Below are 26,528 nucleotides of genomic sequence, written 5' to 3' on the forward strand. Positions count from 1 at the left end.
AGATGAAGTTTTCAAAGTGCTTTAACAAAAGTCTCTCGTATTCATCATGTGGGGCTGTAGCCAAATTTTGAAAAATTTTCGGCGAAAAAATTTACAATTATATTATTTATTTTATGTATCCCTATTTTACCTCCAATTCCACCATCTTTGAAGCGAATGTTCTGTAGTCGGCTCGTTGAGAAGAGCTGGGGACTAGAACTCTTGGCGCAACTTCGTCCGACCTCTACAACGTCACCGTATGTCGTCATTGAGTTCCGTGCCTACGAACACACGTCTTCACACACACACATACACACCCGCACATGCACGTATTTCGCTCCGTCCCAGGCTCCCACATCTACCACATACTATAAAGTGGTTTAGTATCTCTGGTAAAATCACAAAGAGATTTTAAATATTCATAGAGTAGTTAAAAATAATTTATCTATTCGCAATATTTAAAGGTAGCAGCAAAATTATATTTATATAATAATTAAGCGACCCCAAAAGAAATCCCAAATTATCCGAAAATAAGGGTAACTTTTTTGCCTTGAATATTTCATTTTCTGTCGTAAATATTAGATCTAAAACGATTTCTTCCAAACAAATTCATAAATTTATCTTATATTTTATTTTAAGAACTTACAGAAAATGTTTTTTGAAAGATTTGCGTCCAAAAAATCAAAACCAGTGATAGCAAACTTGCCCAATGAATTAAGGAAAATTCCGGCAACATGAGACTTTTGTCTTCGATATTAATAAATTGTACGAGTTAATCATTGACTCTGTATAAGCAGGCACGAAGTGCAAGCAATTTTACGGAAAACTTCATCATTGCGCTTAAGTACACAGGGTATATTTGTAGTTTTGGGGTAAGACGGCTGCCAGCTTGCGCTATTTCATGGGTCTGATAGACTTCGCACAGAATTTGTAAGCAGAGCGCCCGATGCAGGCGTAGAGTGTAGAGGTGTAGTGTGTGCTGGTGTGAGCCACGTGTGTGTCCATTCACTTAAACTTACCTTAACCTGTGAAGTGTTGATCTGGACTGAAGTTTTGCACCACTGTTTTCAAATTGATATAATGACATCGTCAAAGATTACTCTCGACCACCATGTGAGCTGAAATGTCAGAGCTTGGAAAGGTAAGATGGATATCTATTGAGTATTGTAACGTAAACATATCAGGCTATCACTACACTATCCATAGGCCGCATGATCCAGTGTCTTGTTCCTGATACTGATACCTAGTAAACTAAATCATACCACTTGATGTTTCTCGTATACATTGTGTCGCTTCTGGACAGAAAGTTGTAGCGTGTCCACTGTTGAGTTTGCAACTTGTTTAAACTTTTTGTGCACGTTGTGGTCGAAGTTTTAGACCTATCCAGTCCTGAGAACAGTGGCCGTTCTCTGTAGCCCACCATCTGTGTTCAAGGCGTCTAGATTACTTATAGCTATAGGTAATTGAATCATCTAAGATGAATTCATCTATATTTTTTGTGCATGGATATTTATGTAAAACTTGGTCATAAGCTATCTGAATTGGAAAGTGTTCATCTTGGCAGACTTGGCTCAATATTTGACTTTGTTCTCAAAATTCAAGCCCTAATGATATCCAATTAGGCATTTAAAAGGCTATTTGGCCTATGCTGTATTATTCAATTTATTTAATCTTGTTTATTTTCTATTTTGTTTGAAAGTATTCAAGGCTAGCAAAAAGCCTCTCTTTGGTAATTTTTTTATCAAAAAATGATGTGATGTCTGATTTATTGATGGTCATTTATTTATTTGCCGCCACTCAGCGGAGTGTGTGGAGGTCACTTTACCTGGTACTTTTGTAGAATTTTATTATATAGCTATAACTACAAAGCTTATTGAAAATTGCTAGAAAATTGTTATTCTGTTCATGTTTTAAATTGATCAGATTCATATTAAAGGCTGATGACATATATATCTTCATTGATGTAAGTGCTGTGACAACTTGAGTGTCATGGTATTTGGCTGGATTGGTATTGCCCCAGGAAACTAACTTCAGTAACTTGCTCTTTTGAATTTATAAACAGATTATGGTAGATTGCATGTTGTGCTCTTGTTTATACAGGTTTTAAATCAATGGATTCTCTCAATGAAGGTACTCTGTTGTAATGTGTTTTGTCCAATATATGTTATCTGTGGAGGTGGGAGTCTGAGGTAAAATCTTATTACATGCAAGGTGGAATTAGGCTGGTAAGAATTGATCAGATGAAGATGTCATATGGGACAGCATGGCTGAAACTGGACCATTCCTTTTTATAACTTGGCTAATATCCTGTGATGAAGCCAGTAACCTAGCAGAACTAATGTTGAATTTACAACAAACCCTGTTATATATTATTTGTTAGAGCCTGAACCATTTCCTAATGAATGTGATCAATCATGATAACTTCGCCCAATGATATGTGGAGCAGCAGGAATTTTTTGATTGTCAGTTCACAATTTTCACATAGGCTATTCACTATTCATCTAGCCAAGTCTGTGCTTGATCCAAAACTATTTGCTCCTGCTGCCTATGAGGAGAAAACCAACATTTGGGTATTTTGATCCAATCTCCCATGTTTACCTGTTCATGTATAACCTAACCAAAAATGATGTCCTGTTATTGTAGCCAAAAGTTATGTTGGACTCATGTTATATATATCTGTTATATCTTGAATATATATCTGTTATATCTTGATGTCGTGTTGAATGCATGTTATTTGTTCTTGACTGATGTCATGTATGCAGCATATGATCTGTTGTAGCCTGTTGCATGTGATTCACATTTCTGTCATGTTGGATCCATGCTATTTGTTCTAGCCTGATGTAATAATGTTAGAAGTGAGGCATTTGAGCCTGATGCCATATCTGTTCCTTGCACTGTTGTTTCACACAACTAAAATCTATAACAAATGAGTTTCTATTTGTGCTCACTGCGGTACTGCACTTTATGCAGTGAAACATTGAGCCAATATTTGAACTTAATTTCTGTAAAAACACCATAAAGAAATGCACTCTGTTGGGTTTTAATAATATGTATATAATGTGTAATATCTTGAAGTACCGGTAGTAAAGCTTTTTAGATGTTCCTAGATGATAGGTGTTTTATTTTGTGGTGAAGCAAAGATGGCATCTTGTGGCAATTGTCAATGACAATTGCAATTGGATGTTGTTGAATGCATTATTCATCAGAAAAATCTAGTTCATGAACTACTAAGCAAGCAGCATCCTGTCTTCAAATAAAATTGTAACTTTCAGTCACAAATAATTTAAAAGAAATAAGTATTTTTCCCTTGGATAAACATGTCACAAAAAAAGGAACAGTTCCATATACAAATAAGTTTTTAATTTGAACATTTGTTAGGCTGAAGCTCACCTCAGCAAGCTTTTAATTAAATGAAGTGTATGTGATTGATGGGCATTCTGAGATTGGCATTCTTATGACCACTTATTTGATCATGGGTTACTTCTGAGAATTTCTTGATGTTGAGGCTACTAATTCATGCATTATATTATTTGTCCACATTTGCTGGGTCATCTTGTTTCTGATATGCTTTTCTAAATGTATAGAATTTTCTCTTCTCAAAATTTTGCTGCATGGCTCCTGGTACATATTATGTGTTCCCCAGAGCATATAAAACTTTATTTCAAGGTTATAATACCAACAAGCTACCAAATTTTGTGCCACATCAACATCATATATTTTATCAGACGAAGAAAGGATAGGGTCAAAGAGAGATCCTTAATTTATGTTTTTTGTTTTAACTCACAAGTTGTCGAATTTGTCACCATCTGCTAGGATAGTAAGGCAAATGAGCAATCATAGTGAAAGTATTAAAAAGAGTGCAATAATTTGAATATGGACTTTCTGACTTTTTCTCAGTTAATAATCACGCTTTAATGGTATTTATATAGGTGTTAGATAGTAATCTGCAAAGTGTGAATATATATATCTAGGTCATCCTGATAAACTTAATTACTTAACCAGAACCACTATTCTGATAACTACGTAAGATATTCTGCAAACATATCCATGTACATAACTTGCACTGGATCTTAGAAGTTTCCTTTCAGATAACAAGAGAAAACTTTCTATTGTGATTATTACTGCAGTAACTGATGTAAATGCGTGTGGGGGCAACCGAAAACGACACATTTCGGCCCACGTGAGCCTCGGTGCTCCGCCACCGTTTTCTGTTCGTGAAAATGTTGCCGTTCAATGCATTCAAAATTATTAGCTGAATGGTCGGGAACGTTGTCTTTGCTTATTCAATGGTTGCTTCGTTAATTCGATATTTTCGTGTTTAAGATGCAGAGAAATATATGATTTTTCGAATGTATCTCAGCATCAGTTACTCAGCGTACAGTTAAGTTAAAATGTTTCTTATTTAGTAGGTACCTAATTGTCAATTTGTGAGATATTAGAATATAATGGGCGAGGCAAATGATCGTGAATAATAATATTTGATGAAACAATTTTTTCAGAGTGCTCTGTCAGTCCCCTACGTTCAAATTGAATAATTAATCGTGAAGAGAAATATTAATATTAAATCTGTTTAGAAAATTCTAGATCGTGAATGTACTTAATAAGGTTCTATACTCCATGCCCTGTTTTCTAAATCAAGCCCAGCTGGAATTCAGGACAAATTTTGCAGTGAAACGTTTGTACGTTTACCGGAACACGCATGGGAGTTGAGAGCGTTTAGGGCTGTGGTAGAGAGCCTCTGCTCTGACGTGTTTTTGTGCAGTTTCCTTGCCTTATCCTTGCCCGCCTCTACCTCTCCATTGTCCGCCTGGTCGTCTCTACTACCTGCTTCTCAGGGCCTATTCCTCTCTTCTCGCTGCTCTGCTCTCTCAGGGAAAAGACGCTATCAACTTCAGGAAAGAAATACTGTTATGATTTTCTGAATTTTCATTTGCAATTACTCAATAATGAGAAAATTTTTAATTTTTCTTTGTAATTTCTGTTCTATTAGGGTTTCTTAATCTTTTTATATTGTATTGACTACAGCGATATCTTCGGGAGGACATTTTTAAGAGTCTGAGATTAGTCGTATAAACAAATTCGTTTTGCTATGCATGAATGTTCGCATCCTCTAAATACTGGAATGCAGTCCTAGCCGACCTCTGGAGTGATCGCTCTATTGCCTCTGCAGTTCGACATGGTATGCCACGGAAGTGGTCCAATAGATGCCCTAAAAGTATAGGCCTAAACAGCTGTAAAATTCTGCATGTGCCGAAGAAGAAATGTAGAAAACAATCGGAGGAGAGGAGGTTATCGGTTTGTTGGGGATGGTAAGGTTGTCTGTGGGTTGAGGATGAGTTGGTTGTCGGTGGGTTGAAGTGTGTAGGTTGTCGGTGGGTTGAGGGTGAATAGGTTGACGGCGGGTTGAAGATGTGGGGGGTTGACGGCGGGTTGAAGATGTGGGGGGTTGACGGCGGGTTGAAGATGTGGGGGGTTGACGGCGGGTTGAAGATGTGTGGGTTGACGGCGGGTTGAAGATGTGGGGGGTTGACGGCGGGTTGAAGATGTGGGGGGAGGGTTGAAGATGTCGGGGGTTGAAGTGGGGTCAGCGAAGGGAACGTACGAAGCCGAGTGTGGGAGGAACGTCTGAAGTCCTGAGACCTTCAAGCCTTGCATGCTACCTGACCATGATCTGTACATGTGCCTCTCTACCATCCTCACTGACCACTTGTCTGAATGCGGCAATTAGTTCCTAAATATAATTCAGTTGAAACATTGAGTACTAGTCTAGGGCATAAAATTTGTTGGTAAACTAACGTCAGTTTAATTGATTGCAAGATCTTCAATGAAAAGCAGCAATGCTTCTTTGACTGCGTCAGTTTTATCGTATAGTCACAGTGCAATTGTTATGTCTTGAAATATGTGAAGACCGGCGATTCAACCGGTGAGGGACAAAAGGATAACGTATAGCGTTCGTCGTATAAATCTTAATAATATGAATAATGACGATGGTTTCCGCCTTCTTGTTGGTTTATTTAATGTAGGTCCACTTTTCTGTAAACCAAAAAATGTAAGCGTATGAGCGAGCATATATGATTTCTGCTTCAAGTAGGTACCTTACTGTACCAACACTGATGTGTGTAGCTATTGAACAATTTGTTTCGAGTTGATTTGCAATTGCTCCCAATTTACTGATGATTCTCTAAGTGTTGTTAGTGTTTGTTGCTGTTATCGTTCGTGACGCGTTTGTTCCGAGAAGAGAACGTGGAGCGCATGGCATTTCCTGCAGGAGCTTCGACGGTCCGCGTATGCACGGCGGACGAATCCAATGTGTAGCTGCTTACGGCTCAACTTACAACTTATGAAGGATATTTATATTAAACTCTTCTATGTGGACCTAACATTAATTTATCTTTGAGCTCTGAATTCGAAGTTGGGTTGTATAATTTAGATTTATTTGAATTTCTTTGGCGAACGTTAAATTCGTCGTATTGAGGATCTAAATTCGTGTCAGAGTGTAAACGAGTTTCTCAGTGCGTTGTATCTACTACTATATAAGTACTTGCACAGCGTCGGCTATTAAGTGGTCGAATTGCAACTTTATTTGCAATTCAATTTATTTTTTAAGCTTGATATTGCCCGGCAAAAATTGAATCGCTAACATTTTTTGTCGCGAGGAAAGCTCAAGCTGATTGGCTTAGATGGGCCATTTTTTAATTTTCAAATGCATTGTCAAGCTCACAATTTGTTTCCTACTTTCGCCGCCAAAGTGTGGTCTGTCAATAAATTAATGTATGTATGGATATAAAGTAGAATATAAAGGGAGACATTGAGTATAGGCATCAGCTGGTGATGACGTTAGATGAGCAAGACTGCATCGAGGATGCGCGCTGAGACCGCGGCTGCTTGTTGCACAGAATCACGTCAGCCGCACGTGCTGCTCGCCAAGTTGTCGTCTGGTCGTCTGTAACATGTCATAACGCGCTCAACTCTTCCCTGGGCCCGGCGTTTTCATCTCTAGAGCTCCTTAATAGCTCGGACGGCTGCGTTTTAGGATCGTTCCATTGTTGAACGGCTGGTGGCTGTGGCTTACGCGTGTTGTGGAGGGCCGCCGCCGATGGTGTTTGCTGGCCGAAAGTAAGAAACGTTTGTAAGTGGCTGTCATTAGATGAGGAGCATGCAGGCAGGCAAGACACGGGACACAGAGCGCTGCGGCTCCTCGCATAGCTCCGGCTTTTAGAGAAGCTTGTCGGCGTCTTCTGTGTCACGCTGAATGCCAGCGTCACCATAGAATGGGAGTCGGTTGGGCCACAGCTGTGTAGCCTCGCCCGTCCCCTGAGCCGTTCTCGATTATGGCGCCTCTATGGCACCCTGACGAAAGGAGCTTTGAAGCGAACTGCGGCAGGCAAGTCTCAGCCTTATTTCGCCATGCACACGAACTTGAATCTCAATTCTGTGTTTGGGCTCTGGTCTTTTGGTGCCCTCTGATTCACAATTTTGAACCTTCGAGCCATGGCTGTAAGGATTATTCTCACGTAATTCTGCTTTCACCCTTGGCCAGTCACCGTTGTGTTGACTGTCGCCCTCTCCCCTGTTAGCTTCCCCTCTCTAATGATGGCTGGCTGGCGAATGTAGTCCTTACAGCCTCGTACGTTGAGCTGAAAATCAATTCTCTAGCTTTTGCCTTCTAGCCAGCTCTCGTGTAAAAGATGCTCAATTCCCTCTCTTATAGCCGAGCAACGTAAAGACTTTTATTTTGAAAACCGTTCGAAGTTAGCTGCGTTTTTGGAGTTTGTGCTGCAAGAATATCTTAAACACCTAACGCTGACGCGTTTCAAGGATCAAAATCGTTTGCTGAGGCCAACTCTAGGTCCACAGAGGTCGGACAAAGTTCGGCGCGTAGAGCGGTTCGACCGTACTGCCGAGTGCCGTAGAGATGAATGTACGTTGCTGCCGATGTGGAGTCCTGGGCGCTGTCTCTGTACCAAACATTGCTACCAGGTTGAAGAAAAAACTGCCGCCTTCAGCCACATAGGAAATAAAAAGACCTGAAAATAAGACCGCACTCTTAATATATTTCGGAGGGAATTCATTATGAATGGATTTTTTTTAGTCATGAAGCTATATCTTGCTTCTTGGGTCCGTGATCTTCTGATTACGAACTGTTAATGATAAATCGTTTTTTTTTGCGTAAGGGAATTTGACTATTGGGACAGTTGCGGAATGGATGCGCCATGCATGCATTGTGGACGGAATGGCTGCAGCTACTGCACACGCCACTAATGCTCCTCAAACTCCGCCTTTCCCACCTGTTGTTATGTCATCTTGAGGCTTAGGGCTCTTTAATTCTCTCTTTGCCTCATCTCCTTCATTTTTTGTGGCGCGTGCCAGATAAAGCGTTAATTTTGTTGCATTCGGTCATACACTATTGGCATCTACTATAGATCTATGCCTTCATTATTGTTCGTTGCCTTCGCAAATGTGTGGCTGGATTTTCATCTTGCACCGAGTTAGTCAAACGCGTTGCTATGTTGAATCATTTCTCGTTTTTAGATTCTGGTGTTGCGCTGGTCATACGTCTTAATTTATGGTTTGTTTAATCATTTTGAGAAAAGGAATTTTTTTAATTTGTTGGGGCACTCGCATAGAATTTTGTTAAATGACATTTAGGTGTTTGAGACGATTTTTAGCCGCAAGGCTGTGGCTAAGGGGATTAAGGCATGCTCGACTCCGTGACCTGTGGCAAGAGGTCCCATGACTTGCCAGGGCCGCCAACATGTGGCACAGTTCCTCATAAGCTGCCAATGCCTCGCGAGCTGTGGCAACTGCCCTTCTTTGGGAAGCTGTCACGAAATCATTTTTCGACGCACAGGGATGATTCTGGTACCGTTGAATGCGTTGAAAAGTGAGCTTTAAGATGAGCCCAAAAAGTGGAAAACGCCAAGATTGAAAATTTTAGGTTAGCCGGTCCCCTTAATGTTATCCGCAGATTATCGCGCTGGTTGGTTTAATGCTATTAGTGAAGTGTAAAGTTTCGTCAAATGCGTGCTAATACCCGACGATTGCTGACACTTAAGTTTCTAAACTGGTATGTGACATCTGATTGTTTTTAAATGTTCCAATTTAAGGATTTTCGCATCAGTGTGTCTTTCCCAGATAAATGCCAGTTTTTTGTCAAATTTGTGGCCTGAAACGTGTAGTTCAATATCAATATCTTGTTTTAGATTATTCAAAAATAGGAATCATATTTATTGTATTAGATTCGTGTCATCAGTGACCATTACTTGTCTTGTAGTGCTATGCGGCAAATATTATGGGGGTTTTATACGGCCGCTATTATAGTATGGGGAACTTTACGGCAGCTATGAAATTATGGGGAATTATTCGGCAGGTATGATGGTATTGGGAATTTTACGGCAGCTATGATAGTATGGGGAATTATTCGGCAGTTTTAACAGTATGAGGATTAATAAGGGTGCTATAATGCCTAGCATGCGGCAGCTGAGCGCCGGCTTGGCTCCAACGCCGACTATTTTGGTTCGGTGCGGCGTGGCGCGACGCCGTCGCCTCGGCCGTAATTCCAATCCCCGCGCTGACTCAGCGCTATTTCCCCTCAGCTCATTCCTCTCATATGCACCGTGATCCCCGTGCTCTGCTGCTTCCCCGCGCGCTTCCCCGGCGTTCTTTCATTAGCAATAATGTCATAACTGGGTCATTAGCTTAGATATTCACAAAGTACTTGGAATTTTAATTCTAAGTCGTCACTCGTTCATGAACAGTACTCAATTCTAATTAATGGCAAATAGTTCAACGTAATTAAGGTTGATATGCTCTGCATTGAGTGCTTTTATTCTCAACGTAATGCTCGAAATATCGTTGTAATGGACATGGCATGAAGCGTGTAGAATTGTTCAAGAGCATTTTGAATTCTACTCTAGTGCGTGTAATAAAGTAGAAACGGAGAGGCAGAACGATAAGCTGCGTAACTGAATATAGGAGAAATAAAGAGACCACGATAATCAGTGCATTGTCGACTTGGACCATGAGAAGGATTAGCGTCAACCATGACCATGAGAGCTAGAAGATGTCCTTGAGGGAGAGAACGAGAGAGAAATGCATAACTCACGTATAAGAGGCAGAGTACGAGGCGAGAGAGACAGAGGCCACGAAAAAGGGAGAGAGCGGTGTTGGTTGCGCAGGGTCCGCTTGGCCTCCCGCGCTGGAGAAAGCCGCGTGCTGTCTCTTGCGCAGGGCCTGGAGAGGGGGACTGGTGGTTGTGGGGAATTTGTGGCCGTAGCTAGATACTTGTGGCCGTAACTAGCCGAAGACTGGTGGCCGCAACTAGCTTAAGGCTGGTGGCAGCAACCAGCTGAAGGCTGTTGGCCGCAACTAGCTGAAGGCTGTTGGCCGCAACTAGCTGAAGGCTGGTGGCCGCAATTAGCTGAAGGCTGGTGGCCACAACTAGCTGAAGGCTGGTGGCCGCAACTGGCTGAAGACTGGTGGCCACAACTAGCTGGCGACTAAATGTCATAACAAGCTAGTGCGCGCTTGAATATAGGCTCATTTTGTAGTTTTTTGACGGTAGTGGTTGCATATATATTGTGACTATTCCGCAGTTGCCCTCTCTGGTACGAGCTTTTGCGTTCATGAAGATTTCACAAGCGGCTTCGACTAGGTTGTCAGGACCATCTTTTGTTATGCCTTGATTGCTCATTACTGGTGCCCTGTGCACATAGAAAACAAGTTTGTCTCTAATTTGGTTCGTTGCCTATCTAACCTATATGAATGGAAACGAAGAGGGAAGGAAAATCTGGGTCGTACGTTAGATGTTGTGTGGTGGCGTTGATGTTGGAAAGAAGTGGAAGCAACCAGTCCGTTTGGGCTCAGCTAGGTTGTTGGTGTAGGTGGCTTCAAGCCAGCCATCTGCGTTGTGGTGGCGGTGGTGAAGGAGAGGGTTGGGGTAGGCGGCCTGGGGAGTCAGTCAGTCGTTGTTGGGGTAATAATGAGGGTTACGAGGGGTGTGGGAGGGAGGTAACGGCTGTAAATCTTGGCTGGGCGGAGCAGGCGGACACATGGCTGCGAGTGGCTGGCTGGGTCGTGTAACTGGCTGTAAGTTGGCTGGGTGGCTTTCTGCTGATGCAAGATTGTCGCCTAACTACTACGAAAATCTTTACCTTTTAAATAATTCAGTTACGTTGGTTTGTCTCGTTCATTGGTATTCTATCCTCGCGTTGGATTAGAATCGTGTTCGCTGTACTAGGGTATACTCTGATGTTAGTTCAACGCATTCTTGAGCGCTTGTGCAAGGCATTGAATAAATTACTAATCTTTAAAGAAACCCTTATTTCGTGGCGTGTTGTAATTTTCGAGCTTCATTCTAATGACGTGGAATGTCGTCTGTCTTTACTGTGGCTTTTTTTAACGGCCGATGAAAAATGAACTCTGAAGAACTGTTATTGTTACGTTGGTGTATTCTCGGTAAACTTTGACCACGTACTTTTATGTAGCATGGTGGGGTCTGTATCTACCACCCAAGCGTATCGTGGCCTCTCGTAGTCCTTGATATTAGGTCGCTCAATGCTGTTGCTGTCGCTGCTGCTGCTGCTGCGCTCGATGCCTTGCGCTCGGTATTCTTGTTCGCCGTCGTCATGGCGAAGCGAGGAGCTGCACCGAAGCTTGCGCTGCTGCCGTTGCCAGCAGCCTAACCTACTACAGCTATATTGATGCCACCTTTATTATTGTACCACATATTACGATACCACCTTCAGTATTGCAGCTCCATTGAACGCCCCTGCGTTACAGTAGGTAGGAATCGGCTCATTTTCGCAAATTTGTTCGTTTGTTCATTGAGATAGAGAATATTGTATCCGTAATGTAGACTTCGTGATGAGGAGTTCACCAATAATGAATTACTACCAACGTACTGCCGTCTTTCCAGTTTTTTTTTCTGTTTCTGACGTCTTTTCTACTTGATTTTGTTTAATAAGATAGTTCGTCATCTTAAAGATGAGCAGTTAATAGTTATGAAAGTTTAATAAGGAACATATCAATATGAGTGATACGATGTTATCTTGGCATCGTTTAACGATATTTAATTTCGGAAAATAATTCGAGATGCCTAACATCGGTTATTTTTCTTTCAGGCCAACGAGACAAGCATGGGTCTTCCACGATCAGGAGGCAGCAGCTGCACCACCGTCACCTCCCAGAACATCACCTCGACCCCCCCTAACAGCAGTCCCCCTACCACAAACATCAACAACAATAACATCGAGGGTAACGACAAGAACGATAAGTGCAGCAGTGCTTGCCGGCGCAGTAACTCAACGGGGCCCCGTGGGGAGAAGCGCCCTTGGGACGGCATTTCTGCTGAGCAAGGCGCCACAGAAGGCGAGCCTCCCAGCAAACTGGTGTGCACTTCACCGCCTCACGCCCTTTGCGCAGAGGATGTTCCCCAACAACCACATCAGCCTATTGTTGAGCGTCTTGGCAAGAAACAGTATCGCAGCAGCAGCAACAATAGCGGTAACAACAGCAGTAGCAAGAGTAGCCTCATGGTGACGGACGACCTGTTACCTGTCGAAGCCACGTGTGGAGTGTCCGACGAGAGCGACACGGATGCTGAGATCGAAGACGAGAGAGACTTTCTAGACGAAGAGGATAAAGACTCCGGTTTTATTGACAGCCACTCGATAGATAATTCCTCTGACGACGATATGGACGTCAGACTAACGCCTGTTGTTGCCATCTCTAGTACAAACAACAATAATATTGTCGACTCCTGCTCTAGCGACCTAAGTGAAGTTCAAATCTATTGTACCCTTCAAACTTCCACCCGGACTCCTTGCGTGTCGTCAGACACTCAGGAAACTTCGGACTCCACCACTCGATCTAGCATCGAAAATCCGGCCGTTGCGTCGACCGTATCCAATTCTGCAACCATCTTGCCGTCTTGTTCCTCTGCCTTCTACGCCTACTCTTCTCTGTCCAGCAATTTTGTGCCCTCCAGCAGTCCCATTGGCAGTGTTGACCGTTCCTCGCATCACTCTTCGTTCAATCAGTCCTCCTGTAGCAGCTCTCCAGTTGCTGAAGTTCATGATACACCTGCCAACAATCAATGTGCATCAAATGTTGAATCTTCTATCGCACAATCTTCTTCACAAAATAGCATTGTTAGTAGTAGCAATTCAACATCTGTTAGTATTTCTGAAGTATTGTCAACGTCTATTGCTTTGTCTGTTGATGTTATGAGTAGTGCCGCTCTCCCTTCTTTAAATTGTTGTGGCATCGTTGACTCGGCTTCTGATAATCTAGTACAAAGTATATCGGCTGTAAGTGTTACGAATTCTCCGACACTGCCCTCATTGTTGCATCGCGACTACCATCCTTCGTCTGCAGACTTGAGCAACAACATGTCGACCATCGCATCTGCCAATGCGGACACGATCGTGACCAGTGCCTACTCGGGCACCGTGTCTTCTCCACTCTACGATCCGCACGCGTACCAGCTCTACTCTGCGGAGGTCTCCCCGAGAACCTCGTCTGCCGCCATGCAGAATGGATCATGGAGCTGTAACTTCTACGACGGCAATCAACCAACGATGACAAACAAGTACATGGAGATTCAAACGAGTAAGATTGGAGGAGTATGTGCCACTCCGCCACCTTCTCCGAGTCAAGCCATTCAGTGTGATGCAAACGGCAAGTCATACATGGATCTCGGTAGTGCTTCTCCATTCACCCAAACATACTCGGCAGATTGTGGCAATTATACCACGTCTCCTTCGAGCAACTTCTCTGGGGTCATTTATAACAATCAGACTTGTTCTAATTCGAACAACTACAGTCAACAGCAGCAAGCACCTCAGCAAACTCCTAACAATCAATTTTATCGGCCAGGTTACTCACAGTTTGGAGGCTTTCCTTCTGGAGAAGGCTGTTCAAATAACTATGATGGAGACGTTGGCTGTTCCTATGGTTATCCTCCAAACTATCCGCCATCCCGACCACTAAAGATGATGCCTCCTCGATGTGCTTCTCCTTTTTGTGACCCATCAAAACCTTCATCAATGCGCTCACCATGCTACCAGCAGCAACGATTAGCTGTTCTCAACATGTCCATGTGCAAACTAAACCGATTTAGTCGTTGTTCTGATCCGCGTCTGCACAAGTCAGTGCTCATTTGTAACACGCTCAGACTCATTGAAAAGGAGTTCGAATCGGAAGGTACCAGCATGAATGCCATCCTGCTGAGTCAGCAACATATGATGCACGCTGGCCTGCCACCACACTGTCCACCTCCACCACCTACGCCTCCTCCAATGGCCATGTCGGGAGGATCATCAGAAGGGCCTCTTCCTTCAATGCATCCACCTATCATCAGCTCCCCGATGCCGGGGCCATGCACCCCTCCACCCGTCTTGCCCCCTCCTATAATGCCACCTTATAATGGCTCTTCAATTCCCTACCGGGGACCTTTGTATCCTGATGGAGCCTACGAAGACCTGCGGGGATATTCCCCGTTGCTGGAATGTGAACCTTTACCAGCATCTGATAATCCGACCACACTGCATAACTTGAGGCCGAGCTCTTCAGCGGTATTGGAGCAATCTTCATTGTCAGTTTTAAGCAACGTTGGTGGTATATTACCGTGCAATAACAATAATAATAATAATAATAATTCTGGTAACCTTAGTAGTAATAATTTTACCAGTAGCAACGAGACGAGTTGCAGTAGTAGCATTAGTAGCCAAAGCAGCACAGAAGACCGAGCTGAGGGTGCTATCAATTGGTGCTCTGTTTTGAGTTTACCTTCGCAATCTGATCTGGACTCCCTTAACAGCTCTGACTTTTGCGAGTGGGGCAGCGAAAATAGCATGGAGATAGAATACAGTACTAACAGTAGCAGCAGTTGCAACAGCAGTCCTGCCAGGAGCAGTACCAGCGCAAGCTCGACAACCACCAGCGGTCTCACCGAAGTTTCTTCAGCATCTCAGTATAAACTTGATCTACCATCTTTAAGTGCGGACGATGTCTTAAAATCTTTTCCCGATCAGCCTAGGAGAATAGAACCTTCTGATGAATTAGATAACCTAATTGATGTATTGGTTGAATCCTAGCATAGATCAGCCCCCTAGCAATAGTAGTGTAAGCCGTACCAATGGTGAAGGCGAGGCTGTGAACTAGGCAATCATTTGTTCTGTACAATACGTTAAATTCCTCCTTGTCTGTAATCATTTAAAGTACAAACCGAATTATGATCTCTTTTGAATAGGCAATACTGTAGAATGTTTTTTCTACAACTGCTCGTTCTAGAGAACGTAGGAGATTGGCTGTGGAGTAAACTCTGCTCACGGCGCGTTTTTGCTATACTCGGCGGTGTATGAACGTGTTCACGATTGTTCATCCGCTTTCCCATTGAACGTTATTGTTTTAAAATCATGCTGTATACATTGTTACTTCATTGTCGGGCTCAAATCAGATGATAAAATTCTAATTAATGACACTTTTAATGTGCATTACTTCAAAAATCTTCTTCAGTCGTCGGTTTTTGCAATGCTCAATTTTTCGAGACGATGCTCGTTATTGCGTCAGAAAGACACCTGAGTGCGCTCCATGAACGAGCCGAATATTTGCTATTTTATTTATGTGTAACAATAGTGATGTCCTACGTCGAGGTTGGTCGCCATAGCTGCTGGTGCTGTTACTACTGCTACGACAAATGCTGCTACGGTTGTTCTGTTACTTATGTCTTTTCCCATGCATTTTGCCATCAATGCATGGCTGACATAGATGAATTATTGGTAAAATGAAAAATTTCCACAATTCAGTGTGCAACAGTTATTTTATTCGTCGTCAAATGTTTAACGAGACTCTCTTTATTGTACTTAACACAATTTTAGTGAAGAAACTCTTGCTGTTCTCAGTTGTGATCGTTGATGAAATTGTGTTGTGGCGTTACTGGCGCCACATTGGGTTTTTCAAGTTAATATTCAACCTTTCTATTTAACAGATATTTTGCAAGTCCCAACTTATTTAATTTCTTTCATTTACTTAACATGAATTGATCTCTACGCAAACCCAGTCATGGACTGAAATTTCGAAATGAAAACAAAATGAAAATTAAATTATGAGTTAATTTTAAAACAATTGACAATTTTTTAACAAAACGTGACAATCTCATTTGTGAGTAGATTTAATTTATCCAAGGTGACGTTTCTCATTGTTTTATTGCATCATAACGTTGACGATTTGAAGAGTTGTAGCTGCCCATACTTGCTCACGTGGTGCCGTTTCTGATGTGGATGCAGCTGCGGAATATCTTGCTAACGAAACTATCCGGATTATCTGTGTGAATTATGCGTGTCTTGGTTCAGGCCATAATATTGTTAGTAATTGATACAATGTGTACCCAACGCCCTTTGATGGCTCGAAGAACGTGCTGGTTGACGGCACATTTCGAGCCGCCAAAGCGGTGAACGGAAGATGTTACGTGCCTGTAGGTGACGTTATTACTGCGTTGATGAGTGGACGCCAACCCATATGTATTGTCTCCTGAGTGTAGAGGCGCATTATCTTGATAGTCGTTCAGTGATGCTGCCTGCAGTAACATCGTTGTAGTTGGTGTTGTGTTGATCATCTTAGGAAATCCCTCCCTTTTCATGCGGCCGTCATGGCCGCTCTACAGCACTTTGGACCAATTTATACAATAAGCTAAGATTTAAATGTTTTCACGTTTGGAGTTATGAATAATTAACCTAAATGATAATAATCTGCCTTACCGTTACAAGCGATGTCCAAATTTTTCTGTACCTACTAATGCAGTGGTGATCTAAATTTACGTGCTGGAGACAGAAAGATGGTTACGTAGTGAAATGTGATCAAGAAAACTGCCATTTTTGTCCAGTCATTGCTGGGATGATGCCGTATTGGTCACTGCTTTCGAGTGTCTGTTTGTTAATTGAACGCAATGAAGGCTGTGAGTACGAACAACTATTCTGTTCCACAAGTAAATTTAGGTCTATTTCGGCTTAGTAATTGATCCCCAAGAAGGTCTTTTGTAGGTCAAAAAGGGTTTTAACCCTTTCGCGGGCAAGCATAGAAATGTGCAGAAATTTGAAATTCTTAAGAAGCGACTATGAGAAAGTATGGATAATTACAAGATAATTTTACATCTGTGGATTTTTCAAATTATGTATGATATTGGAGTAAATCGCAGCTGCAAATTCTATGAAAAGCGGTCACAACACTAAAAGAATTGGATTTTTTCAATTTATGGATTCAAATGCAAAGGGAAACTATCGAGCTGCAATTTGATTTAATTTTCTCGAGCTACTTTAATTAGATTGATATTTTTTTATATTTTGCGGTTATAGCGTCAATTTTATGGTCAACGTCGAAACTTCCATTTAAATGCTCATATGTCAATTCCTGGGCATGGCATGGGGTGAAGCTACGTATGGATGGATGATTGGAGATTGGCAGAGACGTGATCACGTAGCCTCAAACAAAAACCTGGGAACAAGCTGGGCTCTTTTGGAAGTAGATGTTATGTGATTATATTTGTTAACTTGCCCGCTAAAGGTTAATCGGGTTTCAAAATATTCTGTTGATTACGTGTGCGATTAAAATATTTAACTCGTTTGAGTTAATGTAGAAGGGTTGATGATAACAAACTTGAACCTACATGATTATTCTTGCATGCAGGTAGGAAAAAAATGTTATCGAGAATTAACTGTTGCATCATGTTCCCTCCACGAAAGTTATATCTGTTACACGTCATCTGGTACGCGGAGCTCCGTTTGATAGGCGAACGATGAGGTTGTGAGGAGTACGTACAAGGCGTCGGTGTGATTTTAGCTTTACATTCATAATATATAATGTTGTTCGTGTCTCTGTTGTTTTATGAACTTCGGTGCAGGTTCTCGTTGTGACAATTATTGCCAGAATGTCTTGTGTGTTTGTCTGTTTTGATGTCTACGTCTGATCTCGAAGGTAATGAGTTTAACGTAATTTAAATTAAAGCGAGAGCTGGCCGATTTCTTGGAGGGAACCTATTTGGAACATTCTATTGTGTCGTATTGTTGTATTTCTATAAAATTCTCATAAATGTTTCATTCTTGATTCAAGCCGCCTCTGTCGCTTCCATAACTTGCGAATGCAAGTTACGAATAATTATATTGAAGCCAAAAATTAACTTGGCATGGAACGAAGCTAGAGGCTCAAGTTGAGGTATGGAGCGGCGGGGGTGAGTGGGTGAGGCGGAAGTGTAGGTGATGGGCGTGAGAGCTCAGGGCGGGTCGATTAAAACAGCCGCGCCAGGCATTAGCTGCGGCGCTGCTGATGCTCTGCATTTGTTGCACAATGAACGTTGTTGCAGGGCTACCTGAATGCTGCGCTCTGGAAACGCTGCAAGTTCTCCGCGTGGCCGAATACTGTAACTGCAGCGTCAGTGTCCAGTGCTCTGTGCGCCATTGCACAACTGCCTGGGCTGCTCCGTGCTCAGCCTGCTGGAGTTAGGTGTACTGTGCACTGCCTTGCACAAGCTTCCCTGGCTACCGCTCTCAAGACGTGCCGTGTTCCATGTATTTGTAGTGCCCTTTCTTTTATTCGTCAAAAAATAAGCAGTTTTACGGTTGCCATATTTTATATAGAGAATATTTCGAGTAACATGTCACGGACTCTTAATGATTCAACTTGATATAGTCTTGAAATCGTGTTTAATGTACCGTTGATAAACATGTTTGAGATGTTTAGCGTGACGTCTAGCGGAATGATTTGTTGTCATTTATATACCCTAGCACAAATTTTGCCAGTTGTCTGATAGCCCTAAATTGACTTTAATGTTTGGAGCTCTTCGAGTGCATTTCTTTAGTGCAGCGTTCAACTGCGATGCTCAAAATATGATCGATTTATTGGTTGTTGATGAATTTTACCGTCTATGTTTGTGCTCAAATATTGTTGTAAGTCGTAGCATGGATTTCGGTTTGAATTATTTATACATGAAATATTTGCAGTAGAAGTGGTACAATTGAGTTTTTGTTTTTTGCATTTTCTCTACAACTTTAGCCTGTCGAAGTTACAGCATATGAGGCAATTTAGAGTTCAGTTGGTACTTAAATCTTGGTACTAGTCATGTGTACCATATTCGGTGGCCAGCGGCACCGCAAGTCTTCATTTCAGCATCACAAGAATTAGACACGATATGTGAATCCAGTGTTATTGATCGAATCGGTTTCTTTTTGCTGACGACTAGTTTCTCCTAATGCGCATTAGTTGCCTAATTTTCTTTGAAATTGTAACGCCGATAAATGCATTCCTATTTTTAGAAATGGTTTGTTCAGTTTATCAAAGACTATATTTGCTATGTAAAGCTCATAAGCCGTGCTGCTGACCTGCTGCTCAAATGGTATTGAAGATACGGGCCTGGGAGCCTGTGTAGCGCTTCGAGCCCATAGCGTCTTTAGCTTTGTAACGAGAAAAAGATATATATGGCGTGTACATATATTTCGGAATAAGAGAGAAACTATTTGCGGTATTGTAAATAAAGTGTAAAATATTGTCGACGAGCAGCAATAAAGGAATATTCTATGTATCTTGAAACAATGTATTATTTAAACCTCCCACGAAATTGATACAACTTCCAAAATACCACATCACAGTCAATAAATAATACAGAACAGAACAATTCCCAAATCTGCCGTAAGGTGCATGAGCGTTGCATGGGGAGATGCACAATTTTGTAAGTAATATTAAAAGTAATATTTCAGAATACAAATCCAAAATATGCCACAAATATTCAATTTTTTCGATATTTAATGATGCAGCTACTTCCAAGCTTACATATTCACGAGGTAACCAAGTACCGAGACATTTGTAAAAGAATTGCCGCAAAACATCTCGCAAATAACGTTTTAGTATTCAAACACAATGTACATTACCCACAAATTTCTTATCAGAATTCATTCAGTCTTCGCGAAAACAGTTTAGAAAGAATATAAATAAGCATTTAGCATAAATTAATCGAATTTCGGCAAGCGACGTTATTGCTGACTTACAAGTATTCACAACCATTACTAGTAAGGCACGTACTAATCACAACCAGTATTATGCTTTTATAAGGGTTGTATAGATCTGAGTTAGATAACAAAGAATAAAATTGGGAATTAGAGAAAACTCGAAGTGATGAATTAATCTTATTACAGTTAGGTTAATACAGATGCCGACAAAAAGCATAAATAAAATCAAACCTTGAATTTTCAAATCTTGATGAATGACAGAATAAATTATTCGCTGACATTAGAGGTAAATAAATAAATTATTGTCACTGGTATCGTGGCGACATACATGGCATCGTCAGTTTAACTGGAAGATATAATTATCAGGAACAAGAGTTTCTCACAGTTGAGAACCTCCACAGCGACATAGTCACTTAGCAATCTTCATCCACCCTACAGTGATACTATCTCATTTTACAATACTCCTCTCCCACATTTACAGCAACATCACATCACAGTTTTCCTCCACCGTCTCGGACACATCACAATTCTCGTCCACCGCGACCAGCTTGACTATAGTGGGAGTTAGCGAGCCCCAGGTCGGCGGCCATGATGAGGGTGTGGTAGTACTGAGCAGCTCGCCAGACGTTCGCCGCAGAGATGCGCTCGTTGTTGCCGTGGATGCCGGCGAGATCCTGGGGCGTCAGCAGGTACGGCATCGCGCGGTACACGGAGCGCGAGAACTGCAGGTAGTGACGCGTGTCCGTGTTGGCCACGAGAACTCCTGCAAATAAAACTTTATTAGATGCTCATCATTATTTTATACCTGCACATCATGTACGATTCGATGCAATCTTTAGAGAAAATGTCATTTGAATGATAAATTTGAGCACAAAAAATGTTGACACAAATATTGATCCGAGTCATCAAGTTGCCGCTCGCCATGAAAGCAAACACAGAAAAATAAATCTATCGATATTTAGTGAACCAACGGATTTATATTCAAAATAATTCATTTATATCCAAAAACTGGATGAGTTACACATTATTCAAGTTGGCATTGATGACAGGCACTGACCAGGAGCCGGCACAGCCTCAGGACAAACTCTGAGGGCGACGCTGGCGAGCAGAGAGAAGGCAGGCGACGAGGCGCCGTACGGGGAGATTGGGTGCGGCGCTCGGGAGTCCAACACTGTCACCTAAAATAAGAGGAGTCAGTCACAATGACGCATATCTTAATTTATTTAACTCATGAAGGAAAGTCTACCTAAAACTTATACATCTATTAGTAAAAGAGGAGCAGCAGTAGCAGTGATCAAACAACATAGCTCTAATCATCTCAGATTGTAGCCTGCGTCGCATTAAAAGCACATTTCGAGGGGCAATTTGTAAGTAGCCGATATGATTAGGATGAACTTGATACATCCTTGCACCAGAACAACATACTTCTTTCAAGAATACGATATTTAATAAAGACAAGCAAAGAAACAATGCCAGCAACAAAAATAAGTATAATTGAGATACTATATCAGAATGTGGTAAACAAGTATTATCTGTAAAAAAATGCATTTATTTTAATGAGCAGCTTCACTACCAAAAAAAAAATGAATAACATTTATGGAATAGTAATTGAAATAAATGTGCAGAAATTTAAGCTATATTAATACATTGATGTTGTCATCATTGATGGCGCTGATGTCGTGCCTGACGACCTCCTCAAGAGACTCGGAGGGATGGACGCGGTGGTTGACAAGAGCCCAGGCTGTTCCAGGTACCACGTTGTCCTGTAACACGAATTGGCTTCACAACATGGTCAATGTAATGATCAGTAATCAAGGAAATTCAAATTTCTAAGCTTTGTGTTTAGTATTCGTGTTATATTGATAATTAGCATGGTTATTAATAAAATTGACATCACCATTGTAATTAACAAACACGAATAGTAGATTTACGCCTCAAATTATGGCAATCTGAAACTTTCTGCAGAAGTAAATGCTGTCAAAAAAATGTAACTCAGTACTCAATAGTGAGTGACAGAGAGCGCATTTTCTCATCGACGAAAACGTGAAGTCACAGACAGACAGACGGACGGACGGACGGACGGACATGACGAGTGCAATAGCGCCTTTCTTCCATAAATGAGAAAATGCGCCAGAAATAATGGAACTATTGGCACCTTAACACCCCCACTGATGATGGTGGTGGCGGTGGTTGTGCGCTGCATGGCGTCAGTCTCACGCTTGCGAGAGAACACGGCGCTGATCATGTTTCTGAAGAGCCACGGGTTGCTTAGGGCCAGACGCTGTGGCCACGAGCTCTACATAATAAAGTAAATTAATCAAATCAAAAACTTGCTAAGATCTAATAAAACGTTTCAGAGACACCTCACATGGTAAACTGAGCTATGATCATAAACGCTGCGCTATTCAAACTGCATGCATGATCCATTATTCAGTAAAAACTTGAGTCAAATACTAGGGTATTATTAGCAATATTTAAGAACCTTTGGCGCAACAGCAAGAAGCAGATGCTCCTCAGGCCCGTCATTAAGAAACACAGGATGAGGGGAGGAGTGTAGGTTGTGTATGGCAGTGGCTAGGGCGTGAGTGGCCTGTGACAGGGGAGGTATAGAGGAGTGTCCAGCAACTCCTGTGGCCTCCACTCGAATATCCATCCAACCTTTCTCTGTTACTCCGATGCTGGAAGAATACAACGTTATTATGCTTTACAGTTTACATAAATGGACAAAAACACACAGGATCAATTAACAAGACCAGAACAAAGAAACATTCACTTGATATTAGTCATATGTCAGAAATTTTTCAAAAAGCTTAGTTAAGTTTTATCCTTCAAAAAAAAAAAAAAAAACCATCAGTCTTGTTTTGCAAAACGATTAAGTCAGGCAGAGGGAAAATGTTCAAATTTAGATAGAAATTAAGATTGACTGATAAACAGTGTACTTCATTAGAAGATATAAAAATAAAACTAAAAACTACTTACATGGCTACTGGAACCTCTAAGCCAGCAATGGCTCCTTCAAGGATGGGCATCCCTTCATCAAGAATAAACAACAAATCTTTGACGCCCTTTGATTCCAGAAAGTTTGCCAGCCTCCGGGCACCATATTCTCCACCTACCTTATGACAATGAAGAGTCAAAATAAATATTTAACCTCATCACTGAAACAAGTCAAGCACCTGCACTAAAAATTGATGACAAATCTTTTGGCACAAAAAATTTGATTTTTTTCAATGTCAGGATACTATACTAAGCATACTTTTTTCAAGCAAATAATTACAATGCTATGCATGCTATGGGCACACCTAGGTGATAAATAATGAAACCACAATCAATTTATACAATGTACCCATTTTGAAATTTACTAGCTTTTTAAAAAAAAATATTCAGTGCATACACTAGAAAGCTATATGTGCAATACAGAGTAGGTATATTGCTACACCGGATGTAGTAGTACATATTTGCCAATTATTTCAACACTTTATTTCAAATAGATTTTACCATACAAGTTATGAACTTAGTGTCACATTATTTATTTTAGCAGAAATTTATAGGAAAGGGTAAATGAAAATTATTACAAATCTTATTGGTTTAAATTCGTGTATTTAAAATAAAACAAAAATGATTAAATTTGTCACCATCTTGACATATGAGCAATTGAAATCAAAGTATAAAAAAATAATATTATTTAAATATTTACATACCTCTTCATCATGCCCAAAAGCTATGTAGAAAGTGCTGTTTGGTGACCAGCCAGATGCAATTAGCTCATCCAGAGCACACAGAATGGCCTTAAAAAATATATGTTTCTGCTGTATACAAGTGAATTGAATAACGCTGCATAATTTATAACTTTGAAAAAATCACTGATATTTTGGACCTGCCAAGAAATATTTCTGAATTCAACATGAAAGCTGATAATAGTATACACATATTTAATAAAATCTAAAATTTAATCTAAAAAAATTCAGCAAATGATATTCATTGAATGAAAATTTGATTATACACTATTTAATAAAAAGCAAATTGATGTAATCATATTGTACTTTGAAAAAAATTTACAATTGAACATCAAATTGAAATTTTCAATTACTGACAACCAATTTTATATTTCACCCAGAAGCACTTACAACAACACTGAGCTTGTCATCTATGGCACCTCGGCCATAAACAAAGCCTCCTCCTTCCGTTTCCTTGTCAAGCCATTTGCCTGAGAAAGGGTCATCATCCCAAGCAGAAGCATCAACAGGAACCACATCCATATGACCCAGCAGGAGAAAGCTGTTGGCTGTTGCATTCTCCCCACTGCCCTGCCATTTGCAGTGTGTAGTTATAAATCAGGATTGTTTGAGATAAAACTAAGTGTTTCTTTGAATTTAGCAACATGTTTTAAGGAATAATTTTGCAAAGAATAAAAATGCATTCAAATTTCAATATTTGATGACTTGTGCAAATGCCCTCAAAGAAAATAATGATGAATAAATAAATGGCATCATTGTTCCCTTATGAGTATTGAGCTTTGAACTAATCAGAATGTAAATTTACCCATGACTAGCATCAATAAACAGTAAATTATATACACTACACCAAAAGATATTTCATACATTGATTTTAAATTGTATTTCCCATATAATATATACGGTATCCTTCAAGAAATTTTTAGAAGCAGCTTGGAAACTGCATGTGGAAATGAGGTAAGATTTTAGAATATTTTACATCCACATACAAACTCATCAGCAAAACTTAAAATAACGTTTACTTTTATGATGGGAAATTTTTCATTTAAACTCAAAAATTAACCTGCACTGTTAGCAGGAAGCTTGGAAAGCTGTCATGCACTTCAACATTGCTGGATGAAAAAACATTGGGAAAACCTGAATGAGAAAGAAACATTCAAGAGTGGATGAGAAATTCACTTGTTTCTGTTCATTCATGTTGAAAGCTTATATTATTTGTCTATTTGTCAGTAGTATTGACAAGTTTTTCATCCATCTATAGAAGACTGAATCATTCTGGCATCTGCATGTCCTTGCGCACTATCACTATGATGTACATATATGAAATTAATAGACTGTCAAATAAGGTTTAAAAATAATTTGAAAAGCCTACTAAACAATTAAACTTTGTACTCATACTTACACCATGTAAGCATATTAATTGTCTTCTTTGATCTAACCACATCTAATACTTTTAACTATATTTTTACATAGTTTACTCACTGTGCACAAGGAATTCTCTGAAGCCACGGAAGACAACTGGATCATAAGATCCAGAGGAGTTAGTGATGGTTGGAAATGTTAATGCCATACCAAGGATAGAGGGCAAATTAAGGAATGTGCTGCTGCTCATGTTGGGAAGCTGCATGATTTGTTCCATTGTTGAAGGATGTACATAAGAAGGAACCTTGATAAGAGAAAAAATATGAATAAATTAATGTGAAAACTGTTATGAATATTTGAACATGTACTATATTTGACACAATAAAAGTAAAATAGACATGACACTACACAAAATAGACATACACACAAGTATGATCTACTTTAAATGACACTTTAGTTTTGACTGAAAATAATCTTGCTACAATAGGTACATTAATAATAAAAAAAAAGCTATTTCCAAAACACTTGAACAGCTTTGAAACTAGTTTATGCCACTTAGACAGTAATAAGCGCAATTGTGTCCACCAAGACCAGCACTGTATTTGTTTTAGTAAAAGGGAATTCAGATGCTATAAAAAATTTAATGATAAATTAAAGATATACCGTAATACATTGGTATAAAAATATTTCAATGAGCCACACTTACCTCCAACATGAGGGCCCTAATTAAAGCTGCTACAAGTAATGCAGCAATAACTATCAGGATAATAGAAATGATTACACAAATGGAGTAAATGACATTCCTGCCACATTTCCTTTTTTCTTTTGAATAGCTATATGAAGTAGGATCATCAACTGAAGCAAGGGAATATCTAGTTGAGCCCCTCGTCATGATTTCAAATTGATTTAGATTACTATAGGTAATATGGTAATTAAATAAATTTATATCATAAGTATGGCAGCTATAGAAATCTGTAAAATGGAAGTTAGTAATCTCAGGGGCATCAGCAACAATGGGATGAGATCTGGAAAGTGAAACTTTCAGTTTAATTCAGAAAGTAATTCAAAACCACCTGTAAGAAATGGGTACACTATCATGGAACTATGGCAATTTTGAGAGTCAAGCTCACTAACCGTAGTGGCACACAATTCACTCATCACTAAGAAAACACATTAACTACACTGACAGGCAGCTATCTTAAATAGGTAAAAACAAATTGAACAAAGTCACTCTACACTCTATAGAATAGAAATAGCCTATGGCCAATTCTTGTACTTTTTATGACTTGATTTGCAAAGGATCCAGCCTGTTGAAACCGATCTTTCCATTGCTGACAATTGCTTGAGATAGCTGCTGGACTTATTGCAAGGTCCGTAAGGTGCTAGGCATCACTGGGAACCACTACTCTTGCTTTTGGGGAGGGAGCAGATAGGAATGTAAGCATATCTTGTCCAA

At 40.5% G+C, this 26,528-nt stretch overlaps 2 protein-coding genes across 2 annotated transcripts; one reads left to right on the forward strand and one right to left on the reverse strand.

Moving 5' to 3' along the window:
- Positions 1 to 926: 926 nt before the first annotated feature.
- Positions 927 to 19,560, forward strand: LOC108664764 (dentin sialophosphoprotein). Its single transcript, XM_018151437.1, has 2 exons — positions 927 to 1,120; positions 12,102 to 19,560. The coding sequence occupies exons 1-2, from the start codon at positions 1,103 to 1,105 to the stop codon at positions 15,075 to 15,077; spliced, it is 2,994 nt and encodes a 997-aa protein (XP_018006926.1). The 5' UTR covers positions 927 to 1,102; the 3' UTR covers positions 15,078 to 19,560.
- Positions 19,561 to 20,140: 580 nt separating this feature from the next.
- LOC108664765 (N-fatty-acyl-amino acid synthase/hydrolase PM20D1.2) lies at positions 20,141 to 26,225 on the reverse strand. The gene is made up of 11 exons (XM_018151438.2): positions 25,779 to 26,225; positions 25,193 to 25,376; positions 24,774 to 24,847; positions 24,104 to 24,283; positions 23,678 to 23,764; positions 22,956 to 23,092; positions 22,459 to 22,654; positions 22,132 to 22,272; positions 21,623 to 21,739; positions 21,034 to 21,154; positions 20,141 to 20,739 (listed from the first exon to the last, which is right to left on the reverse strand). The coding sequence occupies exons 1-11, from the start codon at positions 25,962 to 25,964 to the stop codon at positions 20,498 to 20,500; spliced, it is 1,665 nt and encodes a 554-aa protein (XP_018006927.1). The 5' UTR covers positions 25,965 to 26,225; the 3' UTR covers positions 20,141 to 20,497.
- Positions 26,226 to 26,528: the final 303 nt, after the last annotated feature.

Source organism: Hyalella azteca, unplaced genomic scaffold (genome assembly GCF_000764305.2).
Source record: "Hyalella azteca isolate HAZT.00-mixed unplaced genomic scaffold, Hazt_2.0.2 contig3334, whole genome shotgun sequence".
In the NCBI taxonomy this organism is placed as follows: Eukaryota; Metazoa; Arthropoda; class Malacostraca; order Amphipoda; family Hyalellidae; genus Hyalella; species Hyalella azteca.

Bases quoted from the DNA above. Each gene is read 5' to 3' on its own strand.
- LOC108664765 (XM_018151438.2), bottom strand. From the start codon at position 25,964: ATGACGAGGGGCTCAACTAGATATTCCCTTGCTTCAGTTGATGATCCT. The intron at 23,093-23,677 runs GTATGTAAATAT...CATTGTCATAAG, and splicing joins CTTTTGGGCATGATGAAGAG to GTAGGTGGAGAATATGGTGC. The intron at 21,155-21,622 runs GTATTAATATAG...CTCTTATTTTAG, and splicing joins TCAATGATGACAACATCAAT to GTGACAGTGTTGGACTCCCG.